The 16,985-nt window shown below is 42.1% G+C and overlaps 1 protein-coding gene and 1 long non-coding RNA gene across 7 annotated transcripts in view; both read right to left on the bottom strand.

The window, feature by feature from the left end:
• LOC114155726 (uncharacterized) overlaps positions 1–16,985 on the bottom strand; it is a 274,038-nt gene that overhangs the window by 165,186 nt on the left and 91,867 nt on the right. For all 6 annotated transcript variants that reach the window (XR_003597813.1, XR_003597811.1, XM_028035761.1 and 3 more), the window contains 9 exons: positions 13,641–13,805; positions 12,025–12,165; positions 11,819–11,920; positions 11,500–11,679; positions 11,263–11,421; positions 7,758–11,183; positions 6,906–7,040; positions 4,703–4,830; positions 497–578 (listed from right to left, as the gene is read on the bottom strand). Coding sequence is in view for 4 of the 6 variants with exons in the window: in XM_028035761.1 (XP_027891562.1) it covers positions 497–578; positions 4,703–4,830; positions 6,906–7,040; positions 7,758–11,183; positions 11,263–11,421; positions 11,500–11,679; positions 11,819–11,920; positions 12,025–12,165; positions 13,641–13,805 (4,518 nt within the window). In the remaining 2 variants the exon portion in view is untranslated. The remainder of the gene's footprint in view (positions 1–496; positions 579–4,702; positions 4,831–6,905; positions 7,041–7,757; positions 11,184–11,262; positions 11,422–11,499; positions 11,680–11,818; positions 11,921–12,024; positions 12,166–13,640; positions 13,806–16,985) is intronic.
• Positions 3,873–4,550, bottom strand: LOC114155728 (uncharacterized). Its single transcript, XR_003597815.1, has 2 exons — positions 4,030–4,550; positions 3,873–3,941 (listed from the first exon to the last, which is right to left on the bottom strand). It is a non-coding gene; the product is annotated as an uncharacterized LOC114155728 (long non-coding RNA).

The following is a 16,985-nucleotide window of genomic DNA, read 5'->3' as shown; positions in this document are numbered from 1 at the left end:
AAATTTGCTTTGTATTCGGCCTGTCTTAAGATGTTCAGTCACGTATGTACATCTTCCTACTACTCACATATTATTGCAAGAGTTTTCACTTCTGAGAATATGGTGAGGTACCGGATGGATGTTATAAAAGAGTGCAGATATTGAGAGCAGTTCTATATTTGTTGCCTGATGTGCTCCAAACTGTTCTGTCCATAACACTTCCAGCACTGTCAGCCCCCAGTCAGCAAGAGGCGTTTAACTCTATGTCCATGTCAGAGATTATTTTCAGAATTGATTTGTTATGGATTGATTTAGTTGCCTCTGTGATGTACTCTGTGCATCTGCACCAAGTATGTGTGAATTGTAATCCTTGAAAATGAAGGACAACCATCAGATTTTTCCATCATTTAAAAAAATAAATGGTCAAATATGGAAAATATTCTGTTAACTTGTTCACTGGAAATTTACTGCTAACAGAAGGTCTTTTAACAGAAAACATGGTTTTCTCTAAACTTACCTCTCCTGAAACTGGAAGCTTTTCACTATATTTTTTAGATCCCTTCTGTGTGGTCCCAACCTCACCAGAGCCTTGATGAACTCTACAAAATAAAACAATAATAAACACCAGGATTAAGTTATACCGAATTTATTTTTTTTTTTTAAATGCTATAATATAAATGTTTATAAAAACAGTTCCATATCCAAAGAAAGTCAATGAATTATCTTTTGTCTATTTTTCTAAACTAACCTGAAATCATATGAGGTAGTTTCATGTATTTATGAATAAATGTCTCCATATCTTATATATATATATATATATATCTGGTTGTCATTCGGGTCAAATCATGACCCGAATGACAACCAGACCTCCTCGGCGCCAATTACAACGGCTGAGTGAAGTACCATCAGAAAGCCTCATTGAGAATGTGAATGCAGCATTGAGAACGATTCCTACCAACACCATAACAGAAACCAATGAGCTGATCTACAACTCAGCATCAGTGATCCTTGAGATACTTGGCTATAAGAGCAGCCATGAGACCCAATACCCACCATGGAAAAGACGGTTAGAGGCTAAAATCAAGGTAACAAGGAGGGAAGTGAGCCAACTGTCAGAGCTCCACAAGGGTACAATGAAAAGACCAGTACCCAGAAAGTACAGGCAGATGCCCATACCTGAAGCACTCGAAACTGCCAAACAGAGGCTCCAAGCCTTGGCCAGCCGCCTAAAGGGATACACAAGGGAGAATGAATCCAGAAGAATTAACCGGCTCTTCTCCACTCAACCAGCTAAGGTGTACTCTCAATAGCAGGGTAATAACAACAGAGTAGACCCACCAAGGCTGGAGACTGAACAATACTGGAAAGGCATATGGGAAAGGGAGGCGTCCCACAACAGCAATGCACAGTGGTTGATCTCTCTACGAGAGGACCATAGTAACCTCCCTGAGCAAGCCTTGGTAACCATCACTGAGACAGATATCCAAGAAAGAGTCTCAGGTATGAAAAACTGGACAGCACCAGGGCCTGACATGATCCATGCCTACTGGCTAAAGAAACTCACTGCCCTCCATGAGCGACTGGCAGGCCAAATGAACCAGCTGCTACAAAGTGGGACTCACCCTGAATGGTTAACTGAAGGGCGGACAATCCTAATCCAGAAGGATCCATCAAAGGGTCCAGTCCCACCCAACTACCGACCAATAACCTGCCTCTCCACAACATGGAAGCTCATGTCAGGCATCATAGCGGCCAAGATAAGCAAACACATGGATAAACACATGAGCACGGCACAGAAAGGTATCGGTGTAAATAGCAGAGAAGCCAAACACCAACTCCTCATAGACCGCACAGTTGCCCGAGACTGCAAAACCCGACACACCAACCTGTGCATGGCTTGGATTGATTATAAGAAAGCCTATGACTCAATGCCGCATACTTGGATCATTGAATGCTTAGAGATGTATAACATCAACAGGACTCTGAGAGCCTTCATTGCAAACTCGATGAGGCTGTGGAAAACCACCCTTGAAGCCAACTGCAAACCACTTGTACAAGTGTCCATCAAATGTGCCATATACCAAGGAGATGCTCTGTCCCCGCTGCTGTTCTGCATAGGCCTGAACCCCCTCAGCCAAATTATCAACAAGACTGGCTACGGATACTGACTCAAAAATGGGGCCAACATCAGTCACCTTCTCTACATGGATGACATCAAGCTGTATGCCAAGAGTGAGCGAGACATCGACTCACTGATCCACACCACCAGGATCTACAGCACGGACATTGGGATGTCATTCGGACTAGAGAAGCGTGGTCGGCTGATCACCAAGAGGGGGAAGGTCATCCGCACAGATGGGGTCTCACTCCCAGAAGGAACAATAGCAGACATAGAGGACAGTTACAAGTACCTAGGTATACCACAAGCAAATGGCAACCTCGATGAGGTCACAAGGAAAGGAGCCACAGCTAAATACCTCCAACGAATAAGGCAAGTCCTGAGAAGCCAGCTCAATGGCAAGAACAAAATCTGTGCGATAAACAGCTATGCCCTGCCTGTAATCAGATACCCTGCTGGAATAATTAGCTGGCCAAAGGAGGAGATAAAAGCCACAGATATTAAGACTAGAAAACTACTAACAATGCATGGAGGGTTCCATCCCAAATCCAGCACCCTGAGACTGTACACGAGCCGCAAGGAAGGAGGCAGAGGACTAGTGAGTGTGAGAACCACAGTCCAGGACGAAACAACTAAGATCCATAAATACATCAGGGACAAAGCCTCAACAGACAATGTGCTCAGTGAATGTCTCAGACAACAGGGAACGGAGGTTGAGGTGCCAGAGATACCATCATGGGAGGACAAGCCCCTACATGGGATGTACCACCAGCAAATAACCCAAGTGGCTGATATCAGTAAATCCTACCAATGGCTGGAAAAAGCTGGACTCAAGGACAGCACAGAGGCCCTCATCCTGGCCGCCCAGGAACAGGCCCTAAACACCAGAGCAATAGAGGCCCAGATATCAGACAAGACCCAAGGTGTAGGTTGTGCAAGGAGGCCCCTGAGACAGTCCAGCACATAACAGCAGGGTGCAAGATACTGGCAGGGAAAGCGTACATGGAACGACATAACCAAGTTGCAGGCAAAGTGTACAGAAACATCTGTGCAGAATATGGACTGGAAACCCCGAGATCAAAGTGGGAAACACCCCCAAAGGTGGCGGAGAACGCCAGAGCTAAGATCCTGTGGGACTTCCAGATCCAGACAGACAAAATGGTAATGGCGAACCAACCAGACATTGTCGTAGTGGATAAACAACAGAGGAAAGCCGTTGTGGTAGATGTAGCAATACCAAGCGACTGCAACATCAGGAAAAAGGAGCACGAGAAACTAGAGAAATACCAGGGCCTCAGGGAGGAACTGGAGAGGGCCTGGAAGGTGAAGACCACAGTGGTGCCTGTGGTCATTGGGGCCCGCGGGGCAGTCACCCCCAAACTGGACCAATGGCTACAACAGATCCCAGGAACAACATCAGACATCTCAGTCCAAAAATGTGCAGTCCTTGGCACAGCCAAGATACTGCGCAGAACCCTCAAGCTCCCAGGTAGAGGACCTGAGCTCAGAGGATAAGAACCACCCGCGGTGGGTGAGAAGGGAATTTTTTATAATAATTCTCATATCTTCACATGTAGATGTGAGGACTATAAAGCTTCACATCTACATCTTAACCTAGGAAATAAGTGGACCTTATTTCTGAAAAATAAAGAATCTGTCATTGTCTTGAAACTTGTGTTGATAATCTTCCTCCTGCTGCTCTTGAAGTTCTACACACAGCTCAAACTGTAATGGTTCACTAGAGGGACCCAGAAAATCAGCCACGACACAGGAGTGAGCAGAAAACTCTGATATTTATTAAAAGGCAGCTTAAACCGGGCACGCAGGATCGTCCGCTGCAGCACTGCGAAGGGGGGCGGAGAGGAGAGATCGGTGACTGGACAAATAGCAACAAAAGGATCTGTTACTGCGTGTGTGAAGGGAACACTAACCTGGCTTGGCGATCAGTAACTGAAGTGATCGGCTGAGGAACCAGGAGGAGCGCGGATGCTGCGCTGACGCAGAGCTCGGCAGGAAGTGCCTGGGGAGGGAAGCGCTGATGCAGGGCAGCGTACAAACTAGTTAGGCAGCAGAAGAACCAAATCCAGATCCGAATCCTTAGTCAGATGGGCCGTGGTCATGCACGATCGGGGCTAAGGGTAGAATCCGTGGGAGTGGGCGAGAGCGGTGTAACTGAAACAGGCGTGGGTCGAGATCCAGAAGGGCGATAGTAACAGTCCGACAAGGGCAAGGCAAAAGGGGCAGGTCCGAGGAACAAAGCGTGGTCGTGGCTATGAGGGCGAGGTAAAAGTGCTGGAAAACTACTTGCTGAAAGCGTTCGATAATCTGGCAGCGTGGTTGCGACTGAGAGAGGCTTAAGAAGGGAGACAATCAGGAAGCAACGCAGGTGCGAAGAATAACGGAAATGAGGGGCGTGACTAGGATTGGCTCAAACAGAAAACAGTACAACGTGAACATCACACAAACCAGTGTGGCAGATTAATTTAACAGTCTGAGACACAATAAATAGCTTTCAGATTACTATCCTCCCTTTCATTACATCACAGAGAATCAGGTTGTGGTGAATCTTGGTCTGCACTAAACTGATACTGAATGGCAGCCAACCTCTTTTCACACTCCAGGAGTTGTGTCTGAGCCAGGTGATGAGTGTCCTCAGGACTCAGAGTGCCACACAGCTGTTTCAGGGTCTCCAAGTGCTGACCGGCTTCTGCAAAGTCAGCTGGGAAGCAAGCCTGGGGAATGATCACATACATCAAGAATCAAGTCAAGTTTATTTGTAAAGCACATTTCAGCAACAAGGCAGTTCAAAGTGTTCTCCTATATAAAACACCATAAAGAAAAAAATAAAAAAGTGATCGATTCCACCCCCCAAAAAAGGCTAAATTAATAAATATAACTTAGAAACTTGTTTTATCCCAGTAGTTAGTTCTATAGATTTCTAAAAACATTGAGCTTAACACTGGTATGACTTGTAGTAGCAACACATGCATATGGGGTGACTGGAAGCCATACATACTCATAGGATAAATGAATCTTACAAAAGGCCAGTTGTCTGCATTTCTCTGTGTTAAACAAAGAATAATCTAAGACTGATGCCGGTGACCAAGATAAATCAGTTTAACAAACAGTTAAGATATGATTGTTTTCTCTGCGTTAGATGAGTACTTACTTAAAATGTAATAATTTTAGCATCTTTTTACATTAATGGTCTTGCACAAATAAACACTGATTTGATTGATAACATAAAATTGATAAAATAATGCAAGTGACCAGATAAATTTGTGCATATGAAATTTTGAGCTATTAAATGTAGACATGCATATGCAATGTGACACAACACAAGAAAGTTGAAAAATGTTCAGCTGTCGTGGAAAGTGGTGGAAAAGTTTTGCCTTTCACTGTTAATTGCTCCTCAAATGTTGAGCCTTTTAGTCTCACTAAAGTCAAATCTTTCTCCATCATCAGCTCTCCACTGTAAAGGTTTTAATAAACTGATTTTTTCTTTTTATCATAATCTATTTTAACTAAAAACATTCCAGCTCGAAAAAGTAGCACCAGAAATGCTTTGTGATGGACCGAGCAGTAAAAGATGAGTCAGGCACAAGTTTAAGTCCAAAAAGAAGGGTTTTTTTTTATTTAACCCAAAACAAAAGTTAGGTTTATAATAAAAATGACAGAGTTGGGTCTATAAAAGAGGTCAAAGTAACAGAATTCTACTCAAACTGAGAACACTAACTCAAACAAACAGACATATCTAAATGAGACAAAGGAGAAACTTAAATACTGGCTGATCAGCCCACATGAAAACACACGAAAACCTAACTGAAACTAACATAAGAAAATCCCATTCCCCCCTCTTAATGCTGAGTTGTGGTATGAACCAATCTGTTGTCTCCATAGGCTTGTTCCACCCCTTCTCCATCTCTTAGTTTCACTGAAGGACTGGAGCAGTCGGCACTGAGGTAACTCAAACAAACAATCATTTGATTGATACCCTGTCATGATTACATGTATGCTTACAATTGATTCCTTTCATCTACTGACAAAATCATGGCTGATGTTAAAAAGAGCAGCATTCCCACTCACCAAAATCCTCTCTGATAAGTTCCTTGGAGGAATGCAAGGAGGCGGAACAAGGTGTGAAAGCAAGCAGGTAGATTAAGCTCAGTAGTCATTGGAAATTGTTAATGGACTGAACGTATATAGTGCTTTTCCAATCATTTTGAATACTCAAAGCACTTTACACTAAAGTCACATTCACCCATTCACACACACATTTATACATTGATACGCAAATCGGTAGGCAATGTGGGGTGAAATGCCTTGCCAAGGGGCACAATGACATGTGGCAGGAGGAAGCTGGAATCGAACTTACAACCTTCTGATCACAAGATGACAAGATACCCACAGAGCCACAGTCGCCCCAAATAAAATAAATATAACTTTTACTATTTTGGTGTCTAGGTGTTATAAAAAGATAAAATCACAACACTGTTACACTTTGAGTTAATTTGGGCTAAAAAGGTTGGCAAAAGACATTTTTAAACAACTGAATCATACAAAAAATAAAATAACAGAAACAGAAATGTTTCTGGTTTTTAACACTCTGGGAGTCAACCAAAGTCATTTGGACACCACAAGCTTTTGGTCTGTGCAAGGTCCGACTGTGTCCTATATGCGTTTTTTAGGGGTTTTTTTGGAACTGATGGTCTCCTCAGTGTGACGGTCTCCTCCTAAGCATCAGACTAAGACTGTGGGAAGGTTAAAATCACAATGAAGATTTTGAGCAATTCTTGTTATATCCTACCTCCCACTGTGACTGGACAGACTGAGTAAAGAATTCCATCTCTTTGAGTTGAGACTGAGTACAGAAAGCCTCCATGCCCTTGGCTGCTCTCAGGAATTCCGCAAGTAACTCTGGGTCAAGAGTCTGCAGAGCCTCCTGAGGAGAAATGTAGGAAAGTCTCATAAGTGAAAGCAAGCAGATGCCTCGTTATGCTGATTAAAGAGGTATACCAATAAATGTGGTATAACCATACTTTGACAAGCCTTGGTTGAAAAAAATTCCCTCTTTTTAACAAATCAGGACATACCTTTTACCAGGTTGTGCACTTTTTTAAACCTCTCTTCAAATGTAAAAGAAATTTACAGAGTTTCTACATAGCCATAGTTATTAAACAAATATGGAGCAGTTGCTTATGATAAACTAAGCAGATCATCATTGCTTTGATCAGATTTTTACTTAGGCTATTAGGGCTACAGGATATCAGAAAGTCATGCAATACTATTGCTGAATATTGCGATGACTATATCAATTGAATTCACAATTTCTTCAGTTTTCTTTTTCTTATTTGTGCTTCCAGCTCTCTCTAAGACTTTCAGCATCTTGGACACTGTAATCTGTCTCAGGTGGTTGACATGTGCTGCTGTGAGATTTCATCCAACTAATATGATATCTCATTTATATGCAGATCTCAACTGGAATATATTAGCCAATAAGTATAGCATTCGTAGCTGACTTTGCAGCATTAATATTGCCCACACTGAAAAGATCAAAATACTTTTTTAATACAGGGAGATAAAGCAGCATATTCTCACTAAAATAATCTATGTTTTTATGTTAACTATATGCTGTATTATGCAAATAAAATCAATTCACCTCTTTTACTGATGCTTGCTCAACTGTCAGACGCTTGTCTTTGAAGACAGAGATTGCTTCCATGATGTGAGCTTGCAGGCAATGCTTGGCCTCCTCGAAGTGATTACTGGCCAGAGCCTGGGCCTTCACATAGGCCTCTGTGTAGGCCTGGGAAGGCGCTTGATCTAGAGAGGATGGTTTAGTGAAGAGATCCAGAGATCCCACATGAATCTGAGAAGTGAGTGCTGACACTGGTTGACTTGTCTGAGGGGGTAATTGAACCCTGAGCTGTGTTGAAGTTTGGCACTTGGTCAACTTTGGTGAATGAGCACTCTGCTGGGTTTGTAGTGGAGATTGGACTTTAAGTTTGGGTATTAGCAATGATTGCACCTTAAGCTCAGTCACTGATTGAACACTGTGTTGAATCTGTGACTGAGCTGTTGGTTGTGATGATGTTCTTGTCACCACATTGGACTGCTGTGTACATTCTACATCAGGTTTTTGTGGAGACAGAACCACAGACCTTTTATGCACCTGATGTTCATCTATAGGTTCTATGGAAGACACAACACCAGGCGCAGATGGTGAGCAAACCTTGGCCTGGGCCTGTGGTGTCTGCTCCTTCTTGCTTTGCAAAGTTTCTACATTGAGTATCGTTGTTGATGTAGCAATTAGTGGTATGGGGTCACTTATGGGTTTTGTCTTTAATTGGGATAATGATTGTCCCTTTGGCTGAGCTGACAATTCAAACAGAGTTGCCGGATGCAACTCTGCCTGGCCCAGAGGTTTGGGCTGGGGAGGTGTAACACCTTTGATTTCAATCATTGGGTGCGGCAGGACTTGGAAGTGTGTGGATTGGGGAGGGAGCTCCTGAAAGAGAGGATGAGGCGGAGGCTGATTATTCTTAGCAGGAGGTTTACTTTGTAGCTGTGTCTGGGTCTGTGTTTGGGACTGGCCTTGAAGATTACATATTTGGTACTGTGTAGAGAACTGTGACTGAGAGTGGTCTGGTGGTGATGGTGGTAGAGGTATTTGAGTTTGAATCTGAGGTTGAGAGTGATGTTGCCTTTGGAGAAGGTGCTGAGCTGGTAAATATGTCTGAGATGGAGGTTGGTGATAAGTTTGGGGATGTAGTTGCGGCTGAAACCAGGTCTGTTGCTGAATCAGGCCTTGTTCTTTCTGTGCTATATTATAAGCTCTCTTCTGGGGACTCTGTTGGACATTACTCTGGGAACTTATTTGGGGGTGGGTTTGAGTCCAGGCTTGAGTATTTCTCTGGGGACTAATTTGAGGCTGAGTACTGGATAGATCCACCACATACGCATGGGAGCCAATCTGAGTTGTTTGCTGTGGCCACTGTGGCAAAATATGAGCTGCTGAATATTCCCGAGAATGTGAACCTTGAGCAATTTGCTGGTAATACATTTGTGAAACTGGATGCTTTTGTTGAGGGATAGCTTGATTTTGTAGCTCTTGGTTTGCTGCCCACTGCTGAGCTGAAAACCGAGGCTGAGGATGAATCTCAGGGCAAAGGAAAGGTTGAGTTGTAGCTGGAAAATGTTGAACAGACATTTGGGTTGAGGGTCTAACTTGTGGCCATGCTTGCAGTTGGCATGGAGAATAAAGACCTTGGTGAAAGGCTGGTGACTGGCTGAGAGTTGTGGGATCTGAAGCTGAAAGATCTTGATAACTGACTACATGTTGGCCCTCATGACAAATTGGTGGCTGAGGTTGATGTGGACCAGCCATTGACTGAATAATATTCTGAGCCTGGTCAATGGAAAAAGTATTAGTTTGAACATTTGCTCTTTGCTGAGGATGGGTTTGAGCCTGGGTAATTGACTGGGAAACGGCTTGAGAATAAGCTACAGGTTGAGGTGGTGCAGGAACTTGATCTCCCAAATTTGCTGGGATCTGAGGTTGGCACACTGAATGAGCAAAAAGCTGTGATTGTTTGTTCAACTGGGGTTGAGGGAGAGACTGAGTCATACTTTGCTGACCTTGGGTTTCAGGCCTGTCAGTTGTTGGTGGCTTAGGAGAAGGGGGTCTAACAGGAGCCCAAGATTGTGGATGACTACGAAGCTGAATGTGGGATGGCACAGGAAGCTGGATAAAAGCTGGTGGAGGTGCCTGATTAGGGGACGTGGGTCTGATTGTAGGCTCTGCAGGGACATGCAAGGGAAGTTGAGGTTCACAAAGGACACTTGTTTGAAAGTGACTGTGGGATTGTGGAAGTATTTGTTTCTGTGACTGACTGATTCTGGTTTGGGACATGGTTGTTGGTGGTTTTGGACCATCTGCACAAGAGTAAACCAAACTTCTGGACTGGATTTGAACCTGTGGTACTGACTGAAGATTAATCTGTACATTTGGTTCTGACTGATTTATGACATGTGATTTTGTATAAGACTGGATCTGACATTTATTGTTGGTGCCCGAATCAGGTTCTATCTGTCTAATAGGTGGGTGTGGTTGTTTTTTATAGTCTTGAGACTGTTTCTTTTGTTGCTGCCATTCCCTTGCAGACTGGTATTGTTCTTTTTGTTCTTGTGTTTGCTTAGTCACCTTCACTTGGAATTCAAGGGGTGTCTTACCAGTTAATGTAGGTTGCGAAACATACATTAATGGAGCAGAACCTTTTGTTTCTCTTTTTAACTGTGATTTGATCTGTCTCATCTGAAAAGGATCATGTCTAGAATCCTTTTGAGAAGCAGCTGGACTTTTCTTTTCTGGACAGGCTGCTTTCTGAAGCCATGGACGGTTCTTGATGGCCTGAGCCTTTCTGCTCTGAAGTTCTTGTGAACTCAGAGACTTTTTCTTTGGAGCTGGTTGCTGATATAAAATCTCCTCAGCTGCCTGTTTAAAAACTGTTTCTTCTTTTACAATTGGGAGTGTGTGTTGTTTCACTTGAAACTGGCAAATTGTTTCAAGACCATCTTGTTCCTCTTGCTTATCCTGACATGGTCGTGGTTGTTCTAGATTCAACCCTTGCTCTTTGTTCTCTTCTAGTTTTTGCTCTGGTTTGTATTTAAATGGCTGCTGTTTTTCTTGCTCATTTTTTTTGCTAAGGTCCTGTTGTGGTTGCTGCTGAGGTATCTGACTAGTATCTTGAATTGTCTGGTGTTTTTGTGCATTGGCATCTTGGCAAGTCTGAGTTTGGCTCTCTATCTGTATTACAACTTGTGCATAGGTATTTGGCAGTGATGGAGACATTATCTTTTCTTCTCTGTATTCTTGTACAACTATCTTTGGCACAGAGGCTTCTTCACTGTGATTTGAAATGCCATTTGTCTCTGACTGATGAGTTGGCATCCTTGTCTCTGACTGCCTCAAGTGTTGAGACATTATTTTAGCCTGAATTAAATTTTTTGATGGAGGACTGGCTTCTGGGGGGCTTCTGCTTTTGTCCCTTCTTGCACCGAGACTACTGAGCAAACCAATAGCTTCCTGGAATTGAACACATACATTAGGAAAACATCTGTTTGTAGCCTGTAAATCAATGTACATTTGTGGAAAAACAACTGGCCTGGGACTGGGCAACAGCATTTTGAACTCGTTTCTGCATTGCAGAGGCATAAAGGTACTGAATAGGCGTAGTTTTCTGCATAGTCATAACTATGACCTGCAGGTCTTGCTCCTCTGTGACCACCTGGCCCTCCAGCTGTAGACCTCGGGAAATGACGACCTGCAAATCAAATGTTGCATAATAAGCATACTTTTTTTCTCAAAAAAGAATATATTTTTGTTCCATGGGGCATTATACCCTAGCTTTTGGGTCCTGGCCCTGTAGTTTTTGTTGTTTATCTCTGGCCCTCAGCACCTCATACAGCTCCCTGGCCTCCATTTCCCAGAGTAGAAGTTCAGCTAGTCTTGTGTCCAACCCATACACACTATGCTGGAGCTCTGCACAAACTTGTTCAGCTTCAAATAAGGTTTGCATTACCTGATGCAAAAATAATAAAGGGCAGTGATATCTTAAAATATTTGTGCTTGGCATATGTAATATTTATGAAAGAAAACTGCAAAAATAAACATAGTTAGAAAAATATCAAAAAGACAAATGCAAGTATACTCATTCTTACTTCAGGTATAGCATGTCTAAGTTTCTGAAGCTGATCCAGTGGACATTCTGCAGATGGCTTTAGAGCCCCAAGATTTACTTCTTTTATCTTCCTTAGCATGAGCTAATGGTGGGGAAATACATTTTAGCTGAGGACATATTTGAAAATGAAAAGAAAGCAAATGAACATTATCTGCAATGCATGAGTGATGTCTCTGTTGGTGTGACCTGTAAGTGATTCCTGTGCACTCTCAAAGGACCTGCCATTGCTTCTAGAGGCTCTTTAAGAATCAGAGTAGCCTCTTTTATCAAATATTGGAGATCCTGAGAGTTGGTTGGCAAATCTGCAAGGGGCGATGTTGTGTTCTCCTGAGGAGAGAGAGTTTGTGTGAGATACGGACAGACGGACAAACAGAAACTTTCCTGCAGGGAAATTGAAATTTCTGTCTAGCACACATCTCTCTTGGGTATAGTTAAATCCATGTTAATCCTGGAAATAAAACTGTTCAAGGCTGCAGAAGACTTAAAACATGCCTTCTTGTTTGGGAAGATCCAGATAATTTTTCCCTGTAACATTGCCAGTGCAGGTCTTGGTGTAACATAGAACGTTGTCCATCCTGCAGCTGCAGAGAGGCATTGTCAGGCCAGCTTGTGATGGTTCTCATCGTGATACGTTCAGATTTTCTCAAGGAGGTATATGCAGGAATCAAAAACAGTGACAGGTGGTCAGACTGCATCAGGTGTGACTGTCCCAGTTTGATGTTAGAGTAGACCTGTAGAGTAGACTCCAGCTTCTTCCTGTGCTTCTCCTTGCTGTCTCTAATCTTGAGTTTCAGCTGCTTCTGTATACTCCTCAGCTCCCTGACTTGCGCCCTAAAGGCTCTTTTTTCCTCGATTAGTAGTTCCTGTAGTTCATGGGTGACCCAGGATTTTATTATTTGGGAAGCATTTCACTGTTCTAGTAGGGATGACGCTGTCTACACAGAAGTTTATGTATTTGGTCAAATACTCAGTCATGGCACCGATGTAATCTCCATCTCACTGGCAAATAGCACTCCAATCAGTTGCTTCAAAACAACCTTGTAGGGCCTCTTCTGCTTCCTGTGACCACTTCCTAACAGTCACCTTCCTATAGATAGTCTCTTCACAAGGAGTTTGTGTCCAGAGCAGAGAAAAACAAGATTATGATTATATTTCCACAGAGGAGGTCTTGGTTTGGAAACATATGCATCCTTGATATTAGCATATAGCAAATCTAAAGCCTTCTTTTCTCGGGTGGAGCAGCTGATAAACTGGTGAAATGTTTGCAGTGTAGAAGAAAGTGAGGCATGATTAAAATCACCAGATATTGCCACAAATGCATTAGGATGTTTTGTCTGTATCTTATCAACTATGGAACTGATGTCATCACATGCATTATGGGCAAGAGCTGAGGGTGGAATGTAAACAGCTACCAAAATAACACTGGTGAACTCTTTTCGTAAATACTGACAGAAGCAACAACATGAGCAGGCAAGGTGGGTTGAGTGTCTTGCCCAGGGATGCAAACAATGAGGGCAATCCACTGATTGCAGGGCAAACTCATACTGCCGATGCCCCTGCCACCCTCAAAATCTATCCAAGTACACAGTATGCAAAACAAGAAACAGTTATCCAAAAAATCCTGCCTTTCATTCCAAAAAGGCAGGAATGAAGTTTTGAAAAAGAAAGGATCTCAAAGAAAGTACAATGTACACCTGTTGCTGCCACCCTGAGTGCCACAATTCAGCAGTCATTTGTAAGTTAAAATCAAACATGTGAATCTAGAACATTACAAATCACATTTTGTTTCTTGGATGACTTACCAAAGTGTTTTCTTTGACACACTCTGCCCAGTGCTTGTTGAGTTTCCATAGCTCTTCTGCCAGACCCCTACTGGTCTGAGGGTCTGTTGACTCCATCAGGAAATTAGCCACCTCATTTAAATGGGCGTGCCTAGAGCCCCACTCACTCATCGACTCAGATGTTACCTGTAGAAAACCATGCAGCAGCAGAGATTAGAAATACTCTACCAGTGGAAAGGAAAGTGTCCTACTGGTCATGTTAAAGTTGTATGTCCAGCTGCTGATCGATTATAAGCAACTGTAAACTCTGTTCTTATGTGATCTAACAGATTTGTTTTCCAGGTAACAGAATTTTTTGTTTTAATACTACTTTGGTCTAAAAAGGCTTATAAAACTGTATTGATATAAATGCAATTTTAGAAAAAACCTCAAGTTTGTTTGAGATAATTATTTACATAGTGTTAGATTGTTTGAAGTAAGGAATGTGTAAAACGTACAATTTCCAGACTACTGAGTGCACCTGAAAATAAGCCACACCAATTAACTTTGAGGAAAGAAAAAACTTACACTTGTGAGCTTTTAGAAAATATTTTATTATAATTATTGTAATTATTATAAGGATGTAGTGATAATGATATGACCCAAACAAAACCTTAAAGTAGGGCCAGTTTCACTCGATGGCTAAACTGTTAAAACTGTAGCCAATTTTAAATACATTGGGTTATTCCAGGACAGTCAGCTCATCTTTGTTGAAAACACTGACAAAATTTTAAAGAATTGCTCACACAGACTCTACTTTTTAAGAAGACTTGGTGGCTTCTAGCAAACTAGAGCTTGTGTACAAGATAACTGTTGAGTGTTCTAACGTTTCATTTTCTGGCTGGTATGGTCACATGAGCTGTAGGCTAAAAGACAAATTTTAAGAATTGTTTTAATGGCAATGTAAAATAGTAGTTAAGCCACAAAAATCTTAACTGTTTGCTGAAAGGACACTGACAATGGCAAAGAATATTTTAGCAGATGGCATCCATTCCTTATTTTTCGGCAGTTTGAACCTCTGAGCTCATGAAGCCATTATTGTGTCCCTCTTAGTTCAGTTTTTGTCGCTTGTTTAACTTTTAGGAATTGTAGCAGCTGCAGTACGCCGCAATAAAGCTGATAAACAGGTGAAGAACAAAACTAGACAAAACCACTTCTATTCTGCCTTTTCTCGCTGTGTCGGCATTACACGTGGACCTGTTGCCATGGCAACCGACAGACAACAGCTCAACGTGCAGTTAGAGCAGAGATTACCGATCAGGAGAATCAACACAAAAAGTACAGAAAAACGCCAAAACAGAACATTCAGTTTGTTACATTATGTTGCCAGGCTTGATGTCTATATTGTCATTATTAATACATTTTCGCCTGAACACAGCGGTGGTTGATTAGCTGATTTAAACACCTGCTCTACTGATGACCTGGTGTGCAGGTTGTCCTCTTTTAGTGCTAATGAAACCAAAACACCAAACCGAGCAGCACATCTTAAAGTTATCAGTCAATAGCAGGCTAGCTACAGTTAGGCTACCATAACTAACTCACTGCTCACGTTTTCAATATTTTCTCTAAATTAAAACTTTTTCCTTACCTGTTAAATGTGAAACCCTTGAACCTTATTATCCATGGCTGTCATAGGGTTGAATTAACCGCTAAACATTGCGTCCTATTGTCAGATTCTTTGCATGATTGTGGTATTTTCCTGACCACCGATATTCCTGACTCAATGGAAAGCAATGAACATCTTTTAGTACAAAAAACACAGTGGACCACCAATGGACCGCCTCGGCGCCCCGACCACGGGGCTTAGCAAGTTTTCTGGGGGAAACCCTGTACTTATCTATACGGGGTGTTTTATTTTGACAGTAGACTACTGTTAATGTAAATACTAGAGGTGTGCCGATTGATCGGCCACGATCATAATCGGCCAATTTCCGTGAAAAAGTGTATGATCGGTGTTCTCCTATCACTGTCTCTTGTTGCCAATCACCAAAACCGATCACATTTATCTCACTTTGCAGCCTGCCTGTGCAGCTTATCTCATCTTTCCTTCACATTGCGAAAGCGTGCAGCAAGAAATCCTGTCGTGTGAAACTGTAAAGCTCTGAGAGTGAATGGGGACATTTGCGTGTTGCGGTGGAAAATTACCTTGGGGGTGAAGCACGTCCAAATGCATCAACACAACGAATCTAATGTGGCATTTAAAAACAAACACTTGACAGAGTTTGGCTACATCGAGGTTCAATGCAGGAAAAAAGGACATCCGGAGTGGCCAGGTAACAGGTAAAGCAGCGCAAAATTACCAACACTCAGCTGGTCATGATGGTCAGAAAGCTAAACAAATAACCCGATAAATAATTCAAGTCTTCGAGCTGGCGGTGTAAGACGTTGGGATGTACTCAACTATTCTGCTATTAGTTGATAATAATCTAGTCCAGGTTTGAAGTTTCTAGGACCTAGAAACTACAACACCTAGAATCTAGGTGTTGTAGTTTTGGAACTGGAGCAATTCTAGTGTGACTGAGATCCAAAAAAGGGGAAGAAAATCGCACTTTATTGAAGTCTCTCAAATCAGAAAATGGTTTCAAAAATCCCAAACATGGTTTTAAATATTCTGCTATTACAGCAGAATAATCTAGTCCAGGTTTGAAGTGTGTACATGTTGTAGTTTGGGAAGTAGAGCTGTTCTCGTGTGACAGAGGCCTGAAAAAAAGGGGGAAACAAATGCCCTTTATGGAAGTTTCACAAATCAGAAAAGTTTCACGAATCCCAAGCATAGTTTTAAATATTCTGCTATTAGAGCAAAATAATCCAGTCCAAGTTCGAAGTGTCCAAGTGCTGTAGTTTTTTAACTAGAGTAGTTTAAAATATGGAATGTAGTGAAAAATTAGGTGGATAGAAATGGTGGGTGAATGAAAGCCATACCTTTTATGGTTCCTTTTATGCCTACACTATGCTGTAGCACACTATAAAACAACTATAACCCAGAATCTTGAACGGTATGGAAGAGGAAACAGGGCAACTGTCAACCAAAAGGAAACACTGTCAACTTGCTGATTACCATGATTATGTATACACTGTAAAAAAAACAAAAACGGCTCTTATTATGGTAAAATATTGGCAGCTGTGGTTGCTAGAACTTTACTGTCTTTATACGGTAAAATTCTGGTTACTAAAACTGACGGTATTTTACCGTATTTCCTAAAATATGGTAAATAATAAATGAAAATGTTTTTTTGCACTAGTTAATACGGCCATACTACCTGAGGCATTACGGTATAATATTTTGGCAACCGTGACTTTAGCAGTTCAGAACTGTAAACCTTTTAT

Source organism: Xiphophorus couchianus, chromosome 13 (genome assembly GCF_001444195.1).
Source record: "Xiphophorus couchianus chromosome 13, X_couchianus-1.0, whole genome shotgun sequence".
Lineage (NCBI taxonomy): Eukaryota > Metazoa > Chordata > Actinopteri > Cyprinodontiformes > Poeciliidae > Xiphophorus > Xiphophorus couchianus.
The sequence above is the reverse complement of the archived record's forward strand: the minus strand, read 5'-3'. Positions and strand labels throughout refer to the sequence as shown.